The 22497-nt window shown below is 40.4% G+C and overlaps 2 protein-coding genes across 5 annotated transcripts in view; both read right to left on the bottom strand.

The window, feature by feature from the left end:
* The window catches only part of btbd8 (BTB domain containing 8), a 29798-nt gene extending 22241 nt beyond the window's left edge, over positions 1-7557 (bottom strand). For 2 of the 4 annotated variants that reach the window (XM_034582725.1, XM_034582722.1), the window contains exons 1-5: positions 7469-7557; positions 6474-6592; positions 3404-3583; positions 2050-2174; positions 361-478 (exon numbers count right to left, since the gene is read on the bottom strand). In XM_034582725.1, the coding sequence (XP_034438616.1) occupies positions 361-478; positions 2050-2174; positions 3404-3583; positions 6474-6577 (527 nt within the window). In that variant the 5' untranslated portion in view covers positions 6578-6592; positions 7469-7557. The remainder of the gene's footprint in view (positions 1-360; positions 479-2049; positions 2175-3403; positions 3584-6473; positions 6593-7468) is intronic. The other 2 variants (XM_034582724.1, XM_034582723.1) reach the window with 2 other exon arrangements.
* A 2588-nt stretch (positions 7558-10145) lies between these two features.
* On the bottom strand, positions 10146-21960 carry ephx4 (epoxide hydrolase 4). The gene is made up of 7 exons (XM_034583243.1): positions 21413-21960; positions 19721-19806; positions 18059-18216; positions 15945-16073; positions 15331-15434; positions 14153-14301; positions 10146-11067 (listed from the first exon to the last, which is right to left on the bottom strand). Exons 1-7 carry the CDS (start codon positions 21653-21655, stop codon positions 10827-10829), a joined length of 1110 nt encoding a protein of 369 aa, XP_034439134.1. The 5' UTR covers positions 21656-21960; the 3' UTR covers positions 10146-10826.
* Between the last annotated feature and the right edge of the window lie 537 nt (positions 21961-22497).

Genomic DNA, 22497 nt, shown 5'->3' on the forward strand with positions numbered 1-22497 from the left:
TGAAAAACAGCCCAGCTTCTTCTCTCTGATGAGCCTTTGCTGGATGGCTGCTCCCCCGAGCATACGCTGGGAGAAACCTGTCTCCATGGTTACCAGCTGCTACTACTACCACCTCTGCATCAATGATTGACCATTCACTGCTGCTCAACACTGGCATGAGTCGACAACAGATGTGCTACCTATGTATTGTTTTACGTTTGGTAAATGTGGCTGTGGTGTACTGAAATTAACGACACTTTTAGGAGAAAAAAAACTAACAGAATGTGCTTTTCCTGATGTATTGATACAGAGGGCTGGTGAATCACCGTGGAGGAACGGAAAGGAAACAATAGAAAAACAAAAGACATAGAATTACTGCACCTGTGGCAGGAGAAAACCTGATCTGCTACTTGGATGGTGATGTCACACTGCTCTCTCCTCTGGTACAGATCCAGCAAGTCAGCTCCGAGGCCAGAGGCTGGCTCGAGAACATCAGCATCTGGACCAAAGTTGAGTTTGATAACGAGGAAGGTCATTAGGGAGAGCGGTCAGGGCAAAAGACTTGAGGTGTATATCAATCTGCAGAAGCCACATACAGTGATAAGAAGTGAAGGGTGTGAACCCATTGGAGTTATCTGCATCTCTGTATGTTTGTCATAAAGTATGGTCACACCTACACCCAAGTTACAATCATGAACAATAACCATCTACTTCAAAAAACTAAACACAAGTCATATTATTATTCTAGTCCATTTTGAATACGTCACTTAAGCTGGAAGGGGTTAAAGTTATCAGAGTTTAGAAAGTCCTCAGTTCAGTAAGACAACATGTCTACCTACAGAGAAGGGATTGAAAATCCACCTGTTGGAGCGGCCCAGTCAAAGACAAGGTCTTTACCCAATAGAGACGTTCACAGTATCCCAGTTTTGAAGCTTATCCCCGTTTTGATCATATTCAAAATATAGTTTTTACATGGAACATTGTGAAATCTGGTTATTCATATGCCCATATACATGATCAGTACAAGTATTTTGGTTACTTATAACCATGGTGGCTAGTGAAAATTAGGCCGCTTTGGCTTTGTTCTATCAAATGCCAACATCGCATTGCAGATTAGTATTATCCACCTTATTGCCAGCAATGGGAGATGAGAGATGACAGCACATATTAATCATGTCCTCCACTTTGGTCTGTGTCGTGCAGTCACTGCCACCGCATAGAACCAGGGCGCAGCAGATGGGATTGAGATGTAATAATGGAGCCTGTGAAGGTAGTCAGCAGTGGTCAGAGCCCAGGATAAGATGTATACATGCACCAGTATCCTGGTTAGTAACTCTAGCTAGTAAAATCAAGTTTTTCCAAAACCGAAATGAAGCCTGATCCAGGACACTGAAATTGGAATAGAATGTTGACATGCTTAAATGCATAAACAGGATACTTAATAGTTACAGACATCCTACAAATACATCTGAGCTGCACCTGTTCTGTAATGAAGAAATTCCTCCTTCACGTTGTGAAGGTCTGATAAGCAACTACCACACACTCTTACTTGAGGTTACTTCTGCAGAAGATTTGACTTTCTTTTTCCACCAACACTTTGGAGGTTTAATGGGTGTGTACAATAACGACTACTAAGATTTGAATTGTTTGTGTGGTATTAGCTTAAGCATTTTGTGTTTTGCTGCATTTGTGTCCAAGATGAAGGTCAGATAAAATGTTATGGCCAATTAATAAACAAAAGCAGGCAATTCTACTGGGTTCGCTTATTCTTTCTTGCCACTTTATAAGTGTATTTGTGAGTGTGAAAAAGCAGAGGCCACTATTATTACACCACTTAACTAAAATACTGTAAATACAAAAAAAAAAGGTTTGGTAAAGCAGAGCTAAATGTTGAATTATCAACAGCATGGCGTTACTATGAACAGTAACGACAACAAAGATCCAAATGCGATTAGTGGTTAAGTGGATTATGGCTGAGAAAGCATGATGTGTAGAAAGGGGAGGGAGGCAGCTGGACAGTCACATTACATGGAAAAAACCCTCCAGAGATAAACGTGTTGACCTGTTCACCTGAGTCTGTGGAACAATGAAGATCTGCAGAGTCGGGATAACACAGACTTCTGTCTGGCATGAAGCCCTCCACGTCTGGAGTTATTTGAGCCGAGCGCATGCTCTTCTCTGCTGTGTACACACGCCTGCGGGGGGGGGGGGGGGGGGGGAGACACTAAATGTTAATTAAAACTAGGCCTTTCACACACATTTACATTACAATCTCACTGTGACTTCAGTGGTGCAGTAGCAAGCAACTATGCTGGGTAGGGGTGTGCGATATTAGGAAAAAATGTGACATCGATAACGTTGTTTAATTATGATTAATGATTATGTGTCACTACTACACATCCGTGGCTCTGTTTGTTTCTGACAGCACAACACAATTTGATGACTTTAGGCATTCTGACAGTGAGTCATGATAAAAAATTCTTTGTATGTTGAATGGAAAACTAATGTTGTTAAAATAGGCCTATAATAAGTCTCCCTCCATGTGGTGGTGCTCTTTTACCCTCTTTAGTCTTTATTGCTTTTCTACATACACAATATGGACAAAGGTATTGGGACATCTCCACATTAAACCTACAGGAGCTTTTACGACATCCCATTCTTAATCCATAGGCATTAATAGGGAGTTGGTCCCCCCTCTAACAGCTTCCACTCTTCTGGGAAGGCTTTCTAAAATATTTTTGCCTATTCATCCAGAAGAGCATTTGTGAGGTCAGATACTCATGTTGGATGAGAAGGTCTGGCTCGCAATCTCCATTCTAGTTCATCCCAAAGGTGTTTGATTGGGTTAAGGTCAGGGCTCTGTGAGGCCAGTGAAGTTCTTCCACACCAAACTCACCAACAAAGCAAACAACTGTAGAGGCTTTACATTTTTCAGTTGATAATATCAGACTTTTTATCCTAAAATTAACATTGTCAATAATATCATATAGTTCTGAATCTCGAAACCAAATCCCCGTAGCCCATTTTCCCATTAAACCTTTCTACCAGTTGTGACCAAATACTTTATCTTCCTTCACCATCATTTTCGACCTAATTGCAATTCTTCTACAATTAAAAGTTAAGTAATATAGATAAAGGGATCGATATCTAATTTGAATCTTGTGAAACACGATCCGGAGAAGTCATCCCAATGTTGTTGTTTCTACGTTTAAAAAGAAAAACGACAACTTTTGAATCTGTGGTAGTGGACAATGAAACTGTGAGGATAAAAGGTATATTTGAACATTTCCCAATACAAAGCAGGTGTAGAGACTGCAAGAGAAGCTACTGCGTGGGGAAACAGAGTTTGTCTATTTAAAGCAAAAGAAATAGTAGATATTTGCTGTGATTAACAAAGCAGCATTGACTTGAACTCACTGCTTACCTGAGAAAATCTTTTAGCATGGACAGCTCAGAGCCGGGCAGATGAATGATGGCTGGATCTTTGTGCATCTGTCCCTGTAGGAAATGAGGAGCTCGAGCTAACAGTATGGCTCTGTGTGCTCGGAGTGAGCCTGAGCCAGCATACAGAGAAACATCAGCTTCCAGCTCCTCCTGCAGCAACCTGGGAAAAGACATTATGACCCTATATCAGGGGGCATTCAATCAAATGTTGTTTACTAACTGACTGAAAGGAAACATTATTATGGCTGTGGCTCAGGAGATAGAGCGGGTTGTCCACTAACCAGAAGGTCGTGGTTTGACCTCCTTGAGCGAGACACTTAACCCTAAATTATCATACGCCACTGTGCCGTCAGAGTGATTGATAGATAAGTGTGGCATATGTATGACAGCGTGCGTGAATGACTGTACACAATTTGTTGTGTTAAGAGCTTTAAGACTAGAAAACTCCCTGCACAAACCATCGGCATGAATAAAACACAACTGATTAGAGAAAAAACAACAGACAACAAACAGTTGCAGCCAAATTGGAAAAATAATCATAATTAATGAACATTCAAAAACCAACATAAAAAAGAGAAAACAGGGCTGGGTGATATCTGGCCAAAAATGTTCAGTACATGTATCAGTCCATAATAATCACAATTATTTCTTCAAAGTTTTAAGAAATAAAAAATAAAAATATTCAAGTTTTTAATCCTGGCTGTGATCTATTTCAATTTTCAGATGTTTTATTAACTACGCCGAGGAGGTGATGATTTCATCCCAGTCAAATTTCCGGTTGGTTGGTTAGTTAGTTTGTAAACAAGATTACAGAAAAGCAACAGAAGAGATTTCCACAAAACATGGTGGAAGGTTTTAGTATCAGTCAGCAAAGAAGCCATTCAATTTTAGTGCGGATCTGGATCAGAAGACGGATCTCAGATTTTTGAAACCTTATAATTTTCCCAGGGAATAATGCATGGTGCAGCTTGATATAATTTAAGGGGACTGCCAAGGGTATGCGCTTTGCTGAGTGACATTCTAGTTTTACTGTGTTTAGTCTTTTCTCACCTGTAACATTTTTATTTCTATTACTTCTGCCCAATATTTTGTGTGATCTTGAAACTGTTTTTAATTGCTTGCCTTCATGTCTTAATTTTTAATTTGTAAATACTTTGTATTGTTTTGAAAGGTGCTATGTAAATACATTTTATTATTATTATTATTATTATTATTATTATTATTAAAGACAGCGTTTTGCTCCTGAGTAAAGGTTGTGGTTTTAAACTCTAAAATCAATCATGTGTTATACCTCCTTGCATTGCTTGAACAATGTATAAGCAATATATCGATATCTATCGAACTTTTGTTGTATTGCTACGATTTTATTGCAATAACTATTGTTATTGTATTTTTGCCCATTCTTAAGAGAAAATATACAAAGGCCTTCTTAACTGTCTTCAATCTACAGCATTTAAAGATGAAACTGAGGGTCTATTTTTTTTGTACTTGAGAACACCAAGTGCAGAGCTGAGGCACTCCACTTCTTCTTCACCATCATTATCTCTCATCCTGCCTCAGTGACTGATTTGTGTGACACAGAAATCAGTCAGCTTAGGGCCAGTCGGGCAGCGCGACTTCAAATGCTGGTGCTGTGTCCGTTCCTGTAACGTTCTGATGAGAAGAGTCTGAATTCAACAAGGAAACTCATACCCCTGTCCACACAAACCCACTGGACTGCACTAATCATATCAACATGGGACAGTTTACTGTTAACTTCCACTCAGCAGTGAAATATATTGCAGCTTTACTCTGTTTTTTATTTTCCAAATCCACTGATTCTATTATCTGAGGAAAAACCGCACCCGTGACTAATAGTAATACTTTTATATAAACCTACTGTGCAGATTAGGTCAATTCTAGGAGGTCTTATGTGTCTAAGAGCTGGATTTAACTTTCATTTCTTACAGGTCTCGTTTTATCACTTAGTAAATTATTTTGCTTTTCTCTATAATTTCAACATTTCAGCATGGATCTTTTCTGAATAATAGTTTGTTCCAAAGGAATCAGAGAATAGTCAACAGTGACAATACAATCATTTACTTATTATTTTTACTCTCAATGTGACATCAAACTTGTGATCAATGAACCAGGCTAGTTGCGAAAGGCTCAAAATATGTTATGTAGAAAACGAAGCTTGAGCTCCAAATTGTAATAAGGACGTCCTCTAGTCCAAGTAAATGTTTGTGCCAGAGGTAATGATATTCTCTGTGGTTGTATGGAATGTGTTATACCTTGTTCACAAGAAGAAGAATGTAAGGTCACTGTGACCTTGACCTTTATCCACCAAAATCTAAAAAGTTCATCTTCCAAAGAGTCCGTTTTAGCGTTCTGGATGCATGGCGTTCACAGAGCAAACATGTGTTTTATGAGGTCACAGCGACCTTCAGCTTTGACTGCAAAGAATGCAATCCAGTTAGCTCAGGCCCAGCACCTTGCCTAAATGTTCCAGACATTTTTCTGTTGTTATGAACACGCCTGACTCTGACAATCTTCTTGCGCGTTCCTCATATGTGAAAGATAAACTCCAGAAAATGTCCGGATCCGCTTTTCTGGAGTTGATGTCTGAAAACTGCTTTACTGGGAATTTCCACCAGCTGTTATTTTGATTTTGTCAGTAGCTACAATATTTTATCATGAGAGAAATTCGTAAGGTACCAACCTTCCGAACACTGTGTTGTCACAGATGGATTTTTTTTTCCTTTATCCTTTATTTAACAAGTAAGATCCAACTGAGGTATTCAGCTGCAACATGCAACTTCACCACTAGATGTCACTAAATTCTACACACTGAACCTTTAAGCACTATAGCTAGCATGAATAGATGGAAGGAGATTGTCAGGAAAATGTGTTGATCTGCTCGACAGTGGGATGAAATGATCAGTGACATGGTTATTGCAGACAGTCTAGGTTTCTTTAAAAGAAATGTTTTAAAACTTTTTCAAGACGTATCTTTGTATCTATTTCTCCTGGGCCAATGACAGGTCAGTGCGTATAGTCACATATCTTACCTGTTCAGGTCTGCAGACAAAGCCGATGATAAACATCTCTTCAGCTGCTCTTTGTATTTGCGCTCTTTGGCCTGGAACTCTCTGGCAGCCTCAGTGGTGATCATGGTTTATTGTGTTCTCTAAAAGAAAGAGACAGGACAGAGTTCAGCTTGTGAATGTGTCACCCACCACTAGATAAGACTAGATAAGACTAGATAAGACAAATGGGACGAGATAAACCTAATGGCATGCAGAGGAAGCCACGTGAAACATGTCTGAAAGCTAGTCATGAGTTAAGCCAGCTAGTGTTGTTTTACAATCAGTTACTCTATTAAGATTTAAGGTGGCGCTGAAAAACAACAAGCCACTCACACTTTACTGTTATACACAACGATTATTTTATTATTAAAGTCAACATTATTGATTATATTCACTGTGATGAACAACATATTTCACCATCACACAAACTGATGGTTTACCAACCACTGTGAACCAGGGGGCGCTGTTTCATCGGTGTGAACAAGGCCAATGCAAATGGGAGAAGATGAGCACGACTAAAACATAAATTCTACTACTGTTATATGAACCAAGAATTGTAATCAGCTGTATAATAAAATAACAAATAGCATTAGCTTTAATAATAGATAGAGACCTAGCTTCCAGGGGAAAACGCACCTCTGCTAGCATCACTGTTTCTCTCACTTTAATTATAAATAAATAATTGTACTTATCCGATATAAAACACACACAGCTGCACACACACACACACACACTGACATAGATGTGTGTTGCTCCTCAGCTGGACTCGGTCTGTGCTGTCTGCTAATCTACACCATCACTTTCATTTTCCTCCTGCAACTAGCATGCTAGCGCTAGCTAACCTGAGCTACCGTTAGTAGTTGGTTCTCATACCCTGACTGTCTACACACGTGTCTATTAATAACTAAACAATAGTTGTTGACATGTACGAGTCTCTGTTACGTGGATTAAGAGATGATCTTGATTTATCTACTGACCCACTGACCGACGTTGTTGACATCACCGCCGCCGCACGCTGTTCATTCAACTCCCACTGGGTTTGAAAACACCACAAGGAGCGGACAACTCGTCAAGACCCGGAAGCTGACGCACATGCGCAGTTCCAATAAACCTGTGCTCATTGTCGCATCCTGGTGGTGTTTCTGCTGAACGTCACACATGCTGCATTGTTGCATTAGCCTGATTTGCCATTCGTGATCAGTTCGTGATGCTGAATATATCTAATCCATTTAATTTGAGTGTTCAAATTAAAATAGACTGTTATTATTATAATTATTATAATAATTAATAAATATCATTATTGTATTAACCAACTTTATACATCACTTTGATCAGCTTCCTCATCATTCTGCCACTTTGAGTGGGTTCACAAGCTCAAGCATATCACTCGTGGAGTTACTGTCGTTATATTTTGTGTCATTGTGTTTTGTGTCTATTTGTTCTTCAAATAGTTCGATTCTATTTCCAGTCTTTTCTTGTTTACCTGTATTTATTCTGTTCTTGGGCTGCTGTAATACCAGAATGCCCCTCCTTATTTATCTTATGTTAATCAGTGTCTTATGGCAGAAATGTCAGCTACCCACAGACAGAGCCCAAGGTAAAAATAAATTAATAAATAAATAGAATTAAATCAAATCATTGGATTGGATATATGGCAGGATATTAAGATTGAGATTAAATGAAATAAACACTTTTGAACGTGATTCCACAGCAACCTGGCCTTTTGCACAACCATGACCTTGATTGGCTTGGATCTGTCACATTATTTGTAATAGCATTACATTTATTATCCATTGCAATCTATTGTGTTTATGTCAAAATTGGACATATTTTATCATAGCTTTGACAGATACTCTACATATACACACCCATATGTGAAGTCCTGGGAAACAGGGAGAGCCTTGTCAGTATGTTCAGGCTCACAGCCCAAAGGTCTGTGGGTCATCTTGGTTGGAGGAGGAGGATCCTTTTGTAGCATGCAATGTGAACGGCATCAGTAAAGTCTTCTTGTTCACTGAACGCCATCGATTTGAGTATTTTAGACTGACTTGCAAAAAACATTTTCTCAGTATGACATTGACGTGCATTGTTTCTCAGACAGTTCTTTAATGATATATGATATATGATATATGGATATATATATATATATATATATATATATATATATTGGACCTCCTGCATGCATTTTCATATTCTTTGTATTCATTGGTATTATTTGTTCAGTGATGACAATTGCATCAAAGTAAAAAGAAGAATGTTTAAAGTGCAGAGATTTATGTTCTGATTATAGAGATCCAGAGTGCATTATCTTTAATAGTGTCAGAGATGGAACTAAGAGACAGACTATAGCCGTGCTGTTAATGTTGTGTCACCTGTGATAATGTCACTGAAATGAAGAAGAAATAGTTCTATATCCAAATGGCTTCAAAAGGAGCAGAAGCGTCTGTCACTGATATGGATGAAAATATACTTGATGTGTTATGCAATGTGCAATGATGTTGCACTGGCAGGTTTTCTGGTGGTGCTGGATCGGACAATGGAACGTTCAGTAAAATATAATGACACCTCACACCAAGATGGTTCCCGGTTCGATTCCCTACGACTAAAAGTGACATTGAAACCACCGATAAAGAGTAGGCACTAATTAGCTGGCCTTTGAAACCTTTTTTAGCATCAGACATCTGGATGCATCACAGCAGGAAGAGCACAGTTTGAAATAAAATGACTAATGATGCTGAATTCCTTTTAGCTGTTTCAGTTTCAGGGTCTGCAAATGCTGACTCACTGCCGAGCTGTTCTGTCTTATTGGGGCACTTTAAACACCCAGAGGCATCAATGTTAATACTAAAAACATCTAAATGTCTGTTGTGAAAATGATCTCTGACGTGACACACACAAACTCCTGAATTCAGTTTCACTCATTACTTTTTGAACCAAATTTGCATAAAAAATATCTTTACTTATTAATATATACAGTGTTTATTTTAAACGTACTTTTTAAAAGTCACAAAAATACTGACCAAAATATTTCCCTCTTTATATAGGTCTAGAGGTCATTTACATATTCTCTCTATTGTTAATGTTTGTCATTGAAGGCAACGGGAGCACTTGCTCCTGACTGAGGACTGATGTCATTGTCCTCTTCTGCAGAAACAAAAAAGAGTGGTTATTAAGATAATAGTTACTTTCCTGGTGTAAAACCTCATCATCAATTAGCTGAATCTAATGTTCCCCCAAAAGGAGCAGCAGTGAATGCGAGTGGCTGCGAGCTGGCACCGTATTAAATCTTGTTTATGTAAGACTGAGCTTCTGACAGGGGAAGACACAGCTCGATGTGATTCCACGTCGACATCTCAGCTGGCATATGTGCTGAAGGTATAAATATAAACCTGAAATAACACATCAACTATTTATTCTACAGATAGATCCACAATAACCAAAGTCAACTGCTGTGTCACTCAGCTCTGGGCTATATTTAACAGCACATCCAATTCTATTTCTGGTGTTTTTAATGTCTTCTGTGTAAAAGCGTTGGAGTGACGGCTCTGAGACAAACACGTAGGGGCATGAGGCGCAGCTTCAAACACACACTACTGATATTCTTATCTTAAAACAGGCTGTAACTGTTAGGGAGCAGTGTAGTCAGGAAACAGATTGACACTTACCCACTTTATTTATAAAATCAAATGGTGTTCGACCTGGCTCAGTGAATTTCAAAATGCAGTGTGTAGGAAGAAATACAAAATAGTACAATAGTCAACCACCACTGACATGTCTTTACAGGAAGAGCAAGATAACAACATCATCCACGTTAGAGCAAAGTATCTTTGAGAAGAAGATAGAAAACAAGTACACTCCTTTCGACAACACTACCTGATAAAGGGGTAGGGAGTGTTATGGCTCCCAAAGGTCTGTGCCCAAAGTAGAGTGACCCAGTGAAACATATAGCAGACGATCAGCCACATCCCAGCGTCTCCGAACATCTGAACACCGAGACAACTCTAAAGTTAAAAAGGCACCACACAATACAAGTCACGAGGAGATTTTGCCACACATTTGTAATGCTGTAACCGACAAACTTTAAGGCGGATGTCATGTGCAAAAAACCTCTTGAATATGCCTCACACAGACTGCTCACTGTCCCACTGCTGAAGTGTGCTTTGATCCTTTTCCTCTACTGTTGACTTTGTTTAAAAAAATATTTGAAATGTGACAAGATTTTAAAGAATGATTGCATTATCACTATGTTGCTTGGTATCACAGGCATATTCCAGGCTTCCAGGTGTGGCAAGTGAAAGCAGGGAGGAGTGGTGGGAGGAGGCCGCGGTGTGGATTCTAGTTCCTGTAGCTCTTACGTCCCTCTCCCTCCTTGAGGAAGGTCCATATGAGGGTGTTGACGATGTCGGGCTGGTCCTGCTGCAGCCAGTGACTGGCCCCGGAGATGATGTTGAGACGGAAATGGTTCCTGATGTACAGGCGGCATGCCTCGGCCATTTCTTGCTCCAGAAAGGTGTCCCGCTCGCTCCACAGCAGCAGCACAGGAGACCTGACGTGGTTCTGGCTCAGAGGGAGGGAGCTGCGGAGAGAGAGGAGAGAGAGAGGAGAAAAGAACCTGAGTTGTGCATTTTGTTTATTGAGAGGAAATTAAATAGGAATGTGGCCTAAGTGTTCCCCTGAGATCAGAGAATCAAATTCTCTTAAAAAGGCCCATTATTCAGTCTGTGGAACAAACATCACATCAGCAGAATCAGTGCCTCATTATAAAAAGCGTTTAAAAACCCAGCTGTATAGACCGACATTTCTATAGTTTTCATTTTTTATATAGTTTATCGTTTTGATGCTGTTCTTTTTTTGTTCTATAATCTGTTTTGTTTTACTGCATTACTGAGCATGATCTCGTTTTTCTATGACTGACTTTCTTTGCACTTATATTTGATTTTGTGAAGCAACTTGTGCAACTGGCATGTTATGGTTTCACACACCCCTGTACAGAAACATATTGAGTTCAGATGTAAAAAAAAAATCAGCTCTGGTTTCTCTAAATAAACGAGATAGTCTACCTCAAAATCTACCAAATAATCTGTATATATCATAGAGAGCAATACAGGTTTGGGGTTGAGACATTGGGAGATATTATGTCTCTACGGATAATGTTATATAGAAGATGAAATCATATGGCACTTTTGTCCATAGAATGCCATGGATTTGGGTATTAGACTGACTTAAAAAAAAAATATCCCCGTATCACATGGACATGCATTGTTTCTCAGACAGTTGTTTAATGATCTATCACCTGCATATTATGGCCTCTTTGAATCAAGTGCTCCCATTACACTAGATGATCTTGTCATAGGCTACTTATTGGGCCATATAGACTGAATGCAATACGCTTCCATACCCCTGACACCTAATCTTCCTGTTTTTTTTACCTTTTCACTGGAGTTGAGCCTGTGGCATCCCTTGAATGTTTTTTCCTCTATCTATTTTTAGTTTTGTTTGTGATATTCCAGCTTTTCAATCTCAGCCGAGCACAAAAAACTGTATATTTTAAGATATTCCACCGTTTCATTCCAATTTAATGTTTCTTACATGCAAATCTATAGAGACAGGTGGATGGAAATGTACCTTGTCTCTCTGCTCTTCAGCTTATATGCATTCTTAGATACTGGTCGTTTAAAACAAAAAAAATCTTGGGTGTATCATCAGTTGTAGGTAAAATGAGATCACATACAACATGTAAATCTTCCGGATTTAACGGTTGAATACTTTGCATTTTGATTTCCATGTCATGTCCAACTCAAGGTGTGCTGGGGAAGGCTCCAGCCTCCAGCTCTCTGGGCAGGATACGTGAATATATATGACATGGATGGATGGATGGAATTTGCTTTGTGTTTATCTATTTTTGTATCCCCCATGTGTAGGTGCAATGTGCGCTTGTGGAGAGACTAATTGGTCATGGGTCAGTGGTATTTCTTTTACATAAGCACACAAAAGCTATTCTGAGACGACTCTTTGCCTGAGAAGAGAGCAGATGGCTCGTTCAGCGGTGCATGTACGGCTCACAGATGCAGAATTTCTCTGATCTGAATTGTGTTGATCACTGTTTGCCAGCTCGCTCTCTTGAAGTACAAAGGAAGGTGTGTATAAATATAGATATTTGAAAGTGTTGTTGCCTTGACAGAGGGTTGATGTTGAATTTTTCTGCCCCTCCACAGCTCTGACAGTAGATGGCGCTGTATTATATATATATATATATTTGTTATATCTGTGTAGACACCATACTCAGTAGTATGACCTGAAATATCTAGAAAGTTCACATCATAAAGAACTAAATTGATTTTGTTATCACACATCACAATAACCAACTAAGACTAAACAATGATACTGACTGAAAAGCACCTAAAAGTACTTTGTGGGTAATTACCTCCACCAATGAGGTTGTGTTCTCATCTGTTGTTTGTGTGCAGGATTACGCAAAAACTTGAGGATGGATTAGCATTGAACTTGGTGGAAGGATGGGCTATCGGTCAGGGAAGAACCCATTCTATTTAGGTGTGGATAAAGATCAGGGGGCAGATCTAGGAATTTTTTCCCCCCCTCTCTTTAACATTGATAGGACATATTTCCACATTTTCGTTGATTTCATTATAGAACTATGTGTGAATCTTGATGAGAACATTTAAACATATTTAGGAGGTTTGTATTGATGAGTGTGGGCAGTCCCATTTAAATAGAAAACTGCAACTTGTGGATTTACATGTAGTTTTATAGGGTATGGTTACAAATTGGGTTAGAAACTACCACCAATGTGTAGCTGAGAAACGTAATGTGGCCATAGCTAGGAGGCTTGTTGTAATTCAAGACTGTTGGGCATTGTGCTCTACTGAGGGCAAGGCAAGTTTCTGTTTTGTCTTTCATATGACTAATATCTACATTCTCATTCCATCCAACCGTCTGTCTATCAATGTGTGGAATGCATATCTTGCGAACCAATCTTATCGGCTCCACACGTGCCATGTGTATTGTCTTAATGAACCAAGGAAGTGTCAAATTTGGTTTGATTTGGACACGATTAGGCCGAGTTGAATCTTCTTCTACGTCCTCAGATAAACTACAGCAGTGGTCAGCAATGGGTCAAAATCACCACCAGATCATTTTCATAGTTGGATTATTTTTGTTTCACCATATCAGACTGACACAGAAACTCACAGGAGTTGCAGGTACTGATCTCTGTCACAGTAAAACATTTACAGAATCAATTCGTCTTTAGCAGGGCTAGGGTTTGTCTTCAAAGTTAAAGCTACGTGTTCGTTTTGTCGCTGCAATGCTTTATAACTAGTTGAATTACAGAACTGTTATTTTGAAAAGTTGTGAACTTGGGTCTAAACTTTGTGTCAATTGTTTGTCAGACCTTTAAAATAGCCGATATACAATGTATGCAAAAATAACAGCAGTTAAATAAATCATTCAAACTTATATATAAGTAAAATATGTGAGTAAGTTATTTTTCTAACTTCGCTCTGTATCATAGACTGTTTATAAAAATCTAGATTAGAACAAGCACCGCACTAGTGTAGGCTATGATTTGTAATTTCTAACAACAGAACAAACGTCAAATTCAGCTGTCAAGTCAATCTTTTTGTGAGTGAACTGTTCCTCACCTGAAGACATTCCTGTAATAGTTGAGGGCTCCAGTAAGAGCCCCCGGCTGTGAGAGTGCATACAGGTAGGCCTCCAGGTCCTCAGCAGTGAGCCACCGGCCTTTACTCCCGATCCCTGTGCTGCGGCTGGTGAACAAGGCCTTCAGAGCCTGCAGCAGAGACAGCAGCAAACACAGAGGTCAATGAACTGAATGTATGCGGCTGCGACAACCTGATCTAGAAAACCATCACAGACGCACGTCCATGTAATACGAGTTAGAACATGTACTTCAGTGGTGAAAGCAGCACTCGTGACCTTCAGTCACACCTCTGGCACAAAGACTTGGTGCCGGCTCAACAACAATAAACACTGAAAAGTCCAGCACAGGCATCAGGGAACATCAGGTAATCTTACATTCATTTAGTCTTCTAAAAATAAAAAAATGAAATACGAATACAAATTTCAAAAATAACACAAACAAATAAATAAGTAAATTAATAATTTATTTTTCTCTGCTCACTCCAACCAGTTGAGGCAGATGGCCATTTTTGTCTGGTTCTAGAGGTTTCTTCCGATTAATTCTTGTTGTGGAACTTGTTGGGTTTAGCTATAAATTTGTGAGGTCTAGACCTCAAAGTGCCTTGAGATAATCTATGTTGTGATTTGTGCGAGACGAGTAAAATTGAATTGAATAAAAAAAAAAAAGGTCATAAAAAGAACCAGTGTTTCCATGCTTCATGTCAAAAATAACTATCTCCTGGCTGTAACAGACAGACGTGACTGTTTTTACACGAGAGTGATATAGATCATCTAATTCTTCATGTAGCCTGAGTCAACTGAGTAAACTGAATTGTGCGTTTGCAAATCAGAAATGAAACTGATGACAAGACTTGAATATCATGAACATTTAGCTACAGACAAGATTACAACTTATTTTGGCCATCAAGAGCTTGAGATATGATTTACTGATAGTCTGACTTCACATCTTCTGCAGGATTTTGTTGCTCATCTTGTCTACAACAAATATCTTCTTTCAAAGCAGTCTGTTGTTAGAGCTGGCACTGATGCAGGCAGTAAAAATAGACTGACACTACAATGACATGCAACATACACCAATGCGCGCATACGCACAACAGAGAGACGCAAACACACACAACCTTGACCTTGTAAGCGCTTAAGCCCACACATAACAGACCACCTTGAAATCATTGATGGAGAGCATGAGCTCCGGGAAGCGGGGCAGCTGGAAGAAGAAGTAATGACTCGATTTCAGCAACTGGCTCGGGTGGCGCAGAGCGTAATCTGTGAGAGAGGAGAGGAGGAAAGGAAAGGAGGAGAGGAGAAGGGAGGAAGGGAGGAAATGAGGAGAGGAGAGGAGAGGAGAGGAGAGGAGGAAAAGGAGGAGGAAGAGGAGGAGGAAAAGGAGGTAGAGGAGGAAGAGGAAGAAGAGAGGAGTCATTAGATAGTAATTAAAGGCCAAGTTTGCACACACTGTGACCCTGTGGACGTGATAACCCTCCATGTTTCTGCCTCCCTCTGCACCAGTTAAACCAGATGTTCCAGCTTCACATTCACCTCCTGTAATTAGCTTTTCATCATCTCCCCCTTTAGGCAGAGGAGGATTTGCCAGATGGATGCAAACATGGGATGGAAGAAATAATACCTGCAAATTAATGAGATAATAGTTGCTGCAATACTCCGGGAAACAAACCAGAGACTTCTCTCTTTAATGTGAAATGAAATGGTTGTCATTCACAATAAAGAGAGAGAGATGTCTGAGGATTAGTCTGCTTAAACACAATGAAATCCCACCTGTGAACACAGAAGGATGGGGACAGTTCAGGACGATGAGTTTCGTCACCATCTCTGGGTAGTGAATGGCAAACAGCCAGGCTATGGTCCCGCCCCAGTCATGGCCCACTAGGCAGCATCTGTTGTACCCTTGGAAAAAAAAGCAAAGGCACATTAGACAGTTTTAGTAACAGAGGACAGGGCTCTGATGATTAGAACAGTAGCTGGACGTTCATGCTGATGCTTTATACTGTTCTCACTTCATTATTGCTGGCTTCCTCCCTCAGAAGACATTTACATCCCGTCAAATGGATGTATTACATGACATACAGCCGAATGCAGATCAAGGTCACGGACATCCGTCTGAGGGGATTCTGATCACATTACTGTTCCAGTTGCTACAACCTAATCCCCTTATAGGCTAGCACCATTTACACCCACTGGTATGACTCATCCCAGCAATCTCAACATTGACACCACATTTTACTAGCCACGCACAGTTAAAGGCCAAACCTCTAATGGGTGTAGCACTATTAGCCAGCTGTGAATGTGGACTGCAATGTGGTCAATGTGAAGAAGGGCTCTGTAGTCACATATTAGAGCACTAATCAAGCAATAATTAAGGGTGATAGCTGGAACCATGCAAGAAGCTACAAAGCTTCACCTATAGACCTTTTAATATACACTCGAAGATTTTGTAAATTTTTTATAAGGGATGCTTTCAAAAGGCACTTGAGGACATTTACAGCCCATTAAGATGCCCCTGTGCTGGACTTCTGTGCTTGTGTTCGATACCTTTCTAATGGACCAAATTATTACGTGTAACATGAAAGGTGTCGCTCCAAGTGGTGACCACATTAAGAATTATGACCCAACACAATACCCTTCCGCTCTGCACATGATTTGTGTCGTTCAGCTCATTGTTTCGGTTTAGCTTCACAATGGTGATATTGATAACATTGTTGTTTTACTGACCCCAAGTTTACGCTGGAAATTCATCCCAAATAAAGGAAAATGTTGAAAAACGTTGTATCTCGCAATGTTAAAGAAAGTAAAAAAATGTTCGTCCTGGATTCGCCACCTGATCCAGATCTGCACCAAAATGTTATAGATTCTTCCCTGACCTATATCACATCCTTCCACCAACCTTTGAGGTAATTTGTCCAGTAGTTTTTGCATAACCCTGCTAACAAACAAACTCCTTGGCAGAGGTAAATACTGCAGTTAATGGTTAATTCCAGTTTATTACTTCTGCCAAGGAGGTTACATTTTTACCAGTGTCCCTATGTCTTTCGGTTTGATTATTTGTTTGTAAACAGGATTACGCAAAAATTACAGAATGAATTAACACAAAACTTGGTGGAAGGATGGAACATCTCAACAAATAACTCATTAATGCCATTATACGTATAACTTGGGTTCCTGTCTCGTAGCATTTGTTTTTACAACACTGTAATCCACAACGTAACGGAGATCTGGGAACAAAACAACATCAGTACATTGAAGTCCAACAGGGCAAGTCACATGAGCAGTCAGATGATTATACAGACTGTAAGCAAGTCAACTGTTTCTTCGTGACATTATTTCGAGGTTGAAGTTAATGTGAGTGTAGCAGGAATGTTTGTAATACTTTCTGATTGCACATTATCTGAGGTTTCTTCTAATTAGCGACAGAACATGAACTTTAACACACATGAATATGAAGTGACAGGTGTGAAGGAGGGCACAAAGAAAGATCTACTATACTTGGAACCATTAGAGAATCTTCACTCCCACACATTTCAATACTAAGACAGGTACATCATGTATCCCCTGCTGCAGTGACAGAAAAAAACTGTGATGTGCTGGCCAGTAAAGGAGCAAAAACTGTCATTGAGGCCACATAATCATCAGTGCATGCTGGTGTGCGCAGACAGCCACGGGCTATAGCTCCCTGCCAGTGTTCGCATGCAGTCAGAAGGCTGCAGGGCTCTCTCTCCGCACAATGTCCCATGCTCAGTAAGAATGAGTCACAGGAAGTCTATCACACCACGCCGCAGGCCCGAGGGCTGTCCAGCTTAAGACTGATAAACAAGTTATTTTTGACTCAAGACACTGACAAAGCAGTGGGGAGTTGTTTTTAGGTTATAGCTCACCTAAATACTCCACAATATCCTTGACGTCCGTAACCAGGTTCTCGAAGCTGTAACTTTCGGTGGAAAGGGGCAAGTCAGACTCCCCGTAGCCCCGCATGTCGATGGCCACCACACGGAACTCACTCTTGAACTCACGTAGCTGATATCGCCAGGAGAACCTGAGGAACACAAACACAGATTTCTTAATATCCTTTTATGACCTTCACACCTGAAGAGACAGACCTCGATGTGTTTCCTCTATAAGCTACTTTACAGTCCATCCTTTACTTTAAAGGCGATTCTCCACTGATTTAGTATCGCACTATTGGCCTCAAACTGAATACAAAATTCAGCAGAAGTCGAGGTATCCTGACTTTTGGAGTCTACTATAAGGTGAAGCAATCCAAATAACACTGGCTCCTAACATTCCACATAATGATATTCAACAGAATTGTTAATTTGTACCTGTCTGTTGGGTTCATTTTTTTTCCCTGTACTTAGTATCACAGGTTTTTTTTGTAAACAATTGACAATCTTAAAGCCCAAACCAGATTGTTTTCCCTTAGAGCTACACAACACATTATACTGTATAGATGTTCACAGACTGAATAATATTCCCCATTACAACTTAAAATGAAATTGACTTAAGGACCCAAAACTTAAGGGCAAAGTTACACTTTTACCCTTAAGTTGCAGTCGAAAATCTTACATGGAATAAATGTGAGATAGATACACATTAATTTCACAAACTTTTAAAAAACTAGCACAGATTCCAGCTGAGAGAAGGTCACCTCAGTGCAGCAAGAGCTGTTTTAAATTCTTATCAGTCCTCCGATCATGTGGACTGCGGTGATTCAAAATTGAAGATCTATGCTTCTCTAGAGGCTCCTCATCATGCCTAAAAGTCTCCTATCCTCCTCCTCCTCCTCGTCCTCGTCCTCCTCCTCCTCGTCCTCCTCCTCCTCCCTTTTGCCGAGCGAGGGGAGCAAGATGCAGAGGCCTGGCTGTGATTCTGATGAGTCAGGACAAGATCCCAGCAATGAACCCTCAGATCTTAGAATATAGATGAGCTTTAAAGCACAGAAAGCCCCTTGAAGAACCCTCCATCATTCCTATATGACACACACACACACACACACACACACACACACACACACACACACACACACACACACACACACACACACACACACACACACACACACACACACACTTCCTTCTCGGTCCTCAGAGGGAATTAGTGCATTTTAATAAAGTGTAGAGAGTTTTCTCCAACCGTCTCACTCTCAGCAGCACAGTTTATTATTCCGAAGAATACAGCAAGTGAAGCAGAAAGAGCTCCCATCTACCATTCATTAATTCCTGTCCTGTCAGCAGCTTAGATAGTATGTTGGAGATATGGACAGGCTTACAGCTCCTGACAACCTCTTTGGCCCTTTTCCAGGAGCAAATGCTAGACACCATTTTTTTCATTTAATATCAGGAGGAGGAGATCTTGAAGGCTTTGGACCCTTTAACCCCCAATGGCAAATGAGGTCTGCAAATTGGAAGTCCTCGCTGTTGTGGATTCGTTTTGTGCAGCCAAGGAGTCAGACAGTACAGAGAAGAGAAATTGTCTGGTTTGCTGCTGGTGAATACATTTGAGCTGCAACTGTCAACGTAACTGTTCTCACTTTGACCTACCAGAACTCAGGGAAGCCGTGTAAGAACAGCATGAGTGGCTTTCCTCTCTCTCCAGCAGCAACATAGTGAAACCTAAGGCCGGACTCCTGAAAGAAGACACAGCCATTAAGACGTGAACATTGAGAGCTGACAGTCTAATCTGAAGAGAACACTGCAGAACAGGTCAGCACTTTTAAATGTGCAGCTGCATGACCAATGAGTGGACACTAATGTAATTATCAGAATCAAAACAAGACATAAATACATTATCGTATTTTGAGTTAACACACAAAGGAGAATCTTTGGCTCACAACCTTGCAATATCAGACATATTGAATCTCTCTTATGAATCTGTTATATATTATCAAGGAGGTCCAGAAATAAACTGACAGATATCTATAAACATTCTGCTTTGAACAATATGTTGCCATTAAAATAAAACATATTGGTTAAACTATTCCACATGAAAACATCAGGTTGATTGTTAAAATAACACTGGGCAGCGAAATGTACTGTAACCAGAACATTTACTCTAGTACTTTGCTTTGGAATAGCTTTGAGGTACTAATCTGTTACTTATACTTCAAGTTCACATTATTTAGGGAAAACACTGCCCTCAGCTGCAGTTAGTAGTTACTTTGCAGATAAATGTTTTACGTATGAGTTTTAAGTGGAGTTGGGTTGTGGCTCAGGAGGTAGAGCAGGACGGCCACTAACCAAAAGATCTCCCTTATTCTGCATTCAGAAGTTTCCTTGGGCAAGATTCTGAACCCAAAATGTCCCCCTGATGGCTGTGTCAGAAGTGTGTGAGTGATGTGTGACAGAGAAATGCATCGTATGAATGTGTGTGTGAATGGGTCAATGGCCAAACGGTACCGTAAAGAGCTTTGAGTGGCCATGAAGACTATAAAAGTGCAATCATATTTTTTTAATAAAAATATGATACAGTGTTATATATCAAACTGCCAAACAGAGATCAAGGTAATCAAAACGAGCCTTGGACAAGCTGCAACATTCAAATGCTACTGGCATGTCAATGCATCAATAGTCATAATCTAACATAATCTAATAAACTTCTATAATAGCAGAAGTAATAATGACAATAGGAGGAAGTAATATAGAATATTGCATGTGATATTGAACCTAATACGTTAAAAGACATAGTAATATTACACATGAATAATAATATTAAATTGTAGAGTCCTTTTAGTTTTAAGTACACTTTGCTGCTACTAAGTAAGGTTGTATTATGCAGTATAGACCACTGCAGTGTCACTGTATGCCGTTTCAGTTCTCTTATTTACAAGTGGATGATTTTTTTTCTGCTGTTGGCAATCTGGGCTTTGGTTGAGTGCAGGCTTTAGTGATGCCTCGGTATTTAATGACATAATGCTGCACACAGGTTGTTGTAGTTGGAGGCTGCAGCAGCTCGTACACGGAGGAGCTGTTCTTTCAGCACCACCTGAGCCCTGATTGCACCGGAATAATAACAGTAATACATAATAATCATAAACATATAATTAATGATCATAAATAAACAGATGCCTCTTGACTTGCTCAGGGACCAGGCCTGTTTTTGAGGCTTCTCACGACGCGGTACCGCAGAGAAAAAGGTGTTGTAGCAATTTACATCTGAGCAGCACAATGGGGACGAGACACCGCTCATGTCCAAGTGCGTGCGCATGTGCATGTGTGCGTGCGTGCGTGCCTTACCTTGATCCTAACATAACAGTGGGTGCCCAAGGACGTGTCATTCAGACAGGCGGGCGGACTTTCCCGGATCGTCCATCGGAAGGTGGTCGTCGGCCTCAGGACGAGGTTCCAGCAAAGTTTCAGCAGCGCCACGACGGTGCACAGAGCACAATACGCGTAGATCAGCGACCAGTACCCCACAACTCGGGTTCTCTGCGGAAGTCCGATCAGAAATAACAGCAAGTTGTGGAGCACTCTCGCCATCTTTACATCGCCGCAGGTGAATCTCTGCGGATCACCTTTGTACCTGCTGGTGTCTCTGCGCGTTCAGACGTGCTGGCCGTGCCGTTGTTTGGTTCGCAGCGCGCACACGCACGACTGAGTGAAGGGAGGATCCCAGCGAACGGCTGAATGGGGCGAGAGCATCGCGTCAGATTTCACGCTTGCGTGCAGCGACAGCAGCGGTTGTTCGGCAGGAGACCGTGTTGTTGTTGTTGCTGACTATACAAGGCGATGCGCCGGTGGCCGCAGAGCTTCAGTCTCAGTGAAAACACACCGACAATCTCTGCAGGGGCACAGCCGCTTCATGCTGCTGTTATGGCAACAACAGGGTGTTAAAGAGGCAGCAGGTTCACTGAGATAAGCATTGTTATTTCTGATATTCTCACCAACCAATAGTGGGGTGGTTACGAGACTTAATTTACAGGTAGCCTTCTGATATTTAAATCAGATGTAATGTGGTCACACGTTGTCAGGTGATGTGTTAACCACCGTCCAGCAGGTCAATTATGTTGCAAGCACAACTGGAGCAAGGATGTCACCTATAAACACACATGAGTGGACATGTAACTGTGTGCTCTTTAAAGGTCCAGTGTGTAAGATTTAGGTGAAAGGGATCTACTGGCAGAAATTGAACATAAAATAATCCTAGTTATGTTTTCACTAGTGCACTAGTTTCATCTAAACTGTACAAATTGTTGTTTTCTTTACCCTTTATATTTAAATATTTACATCGGGAGCAGGTCCTCTCCATGGAGGCCGCCATGTTTTTTTTACAGTAGTCCAGACAGGATAAACTAAACACCTTCTGAGTTTTTTGGACAACT

This window comes from Hippoglossus hippoglossus, chromosome 4 (assembly GCF_009819705.1).
Source record: "Hippoglossus hippoglossus isolate fHipHip1 chromosome 4, fHipHip1.pri, whole genome shotgun sequence".
Classification (NCBI taxonomy): domain Eukaryota; kingdom Metazoa; phylum Chordata; class Actinopteri; order Pleuronectiformes; family Pleuronectidae; genus Hippoglossus; species Hippoglossus hippoglossus.

What these genes read in the sequence shown, in the direction of transcription:
- ephx4 (XM_034583243.1), bottom strand. Translation starts at nt 21,655, where the DNA reads ATGGCGAGAGTGCTCCACAACTTGCTGTTATTTCTGATCGGACTTCCG. An exon ending in CACGGCTTCCCTGAGTTCTG is followed by an intron (nt 18,217 to 19,720) that starts GTAGGTCAAAGT and finishes TGTGTTCCTCAG; the next exon opens with GTTCTCCTGGCGATATCAGC. An exon ending in CCATCCTTCTGTGTTCACAG is followed by an intron (nt 15,435 to 15,944) that starts GTGGGATTTCAT and finishes CCTCTCTCACAG; the next exon opens with ATTACGCTCTGCGCCACCCG.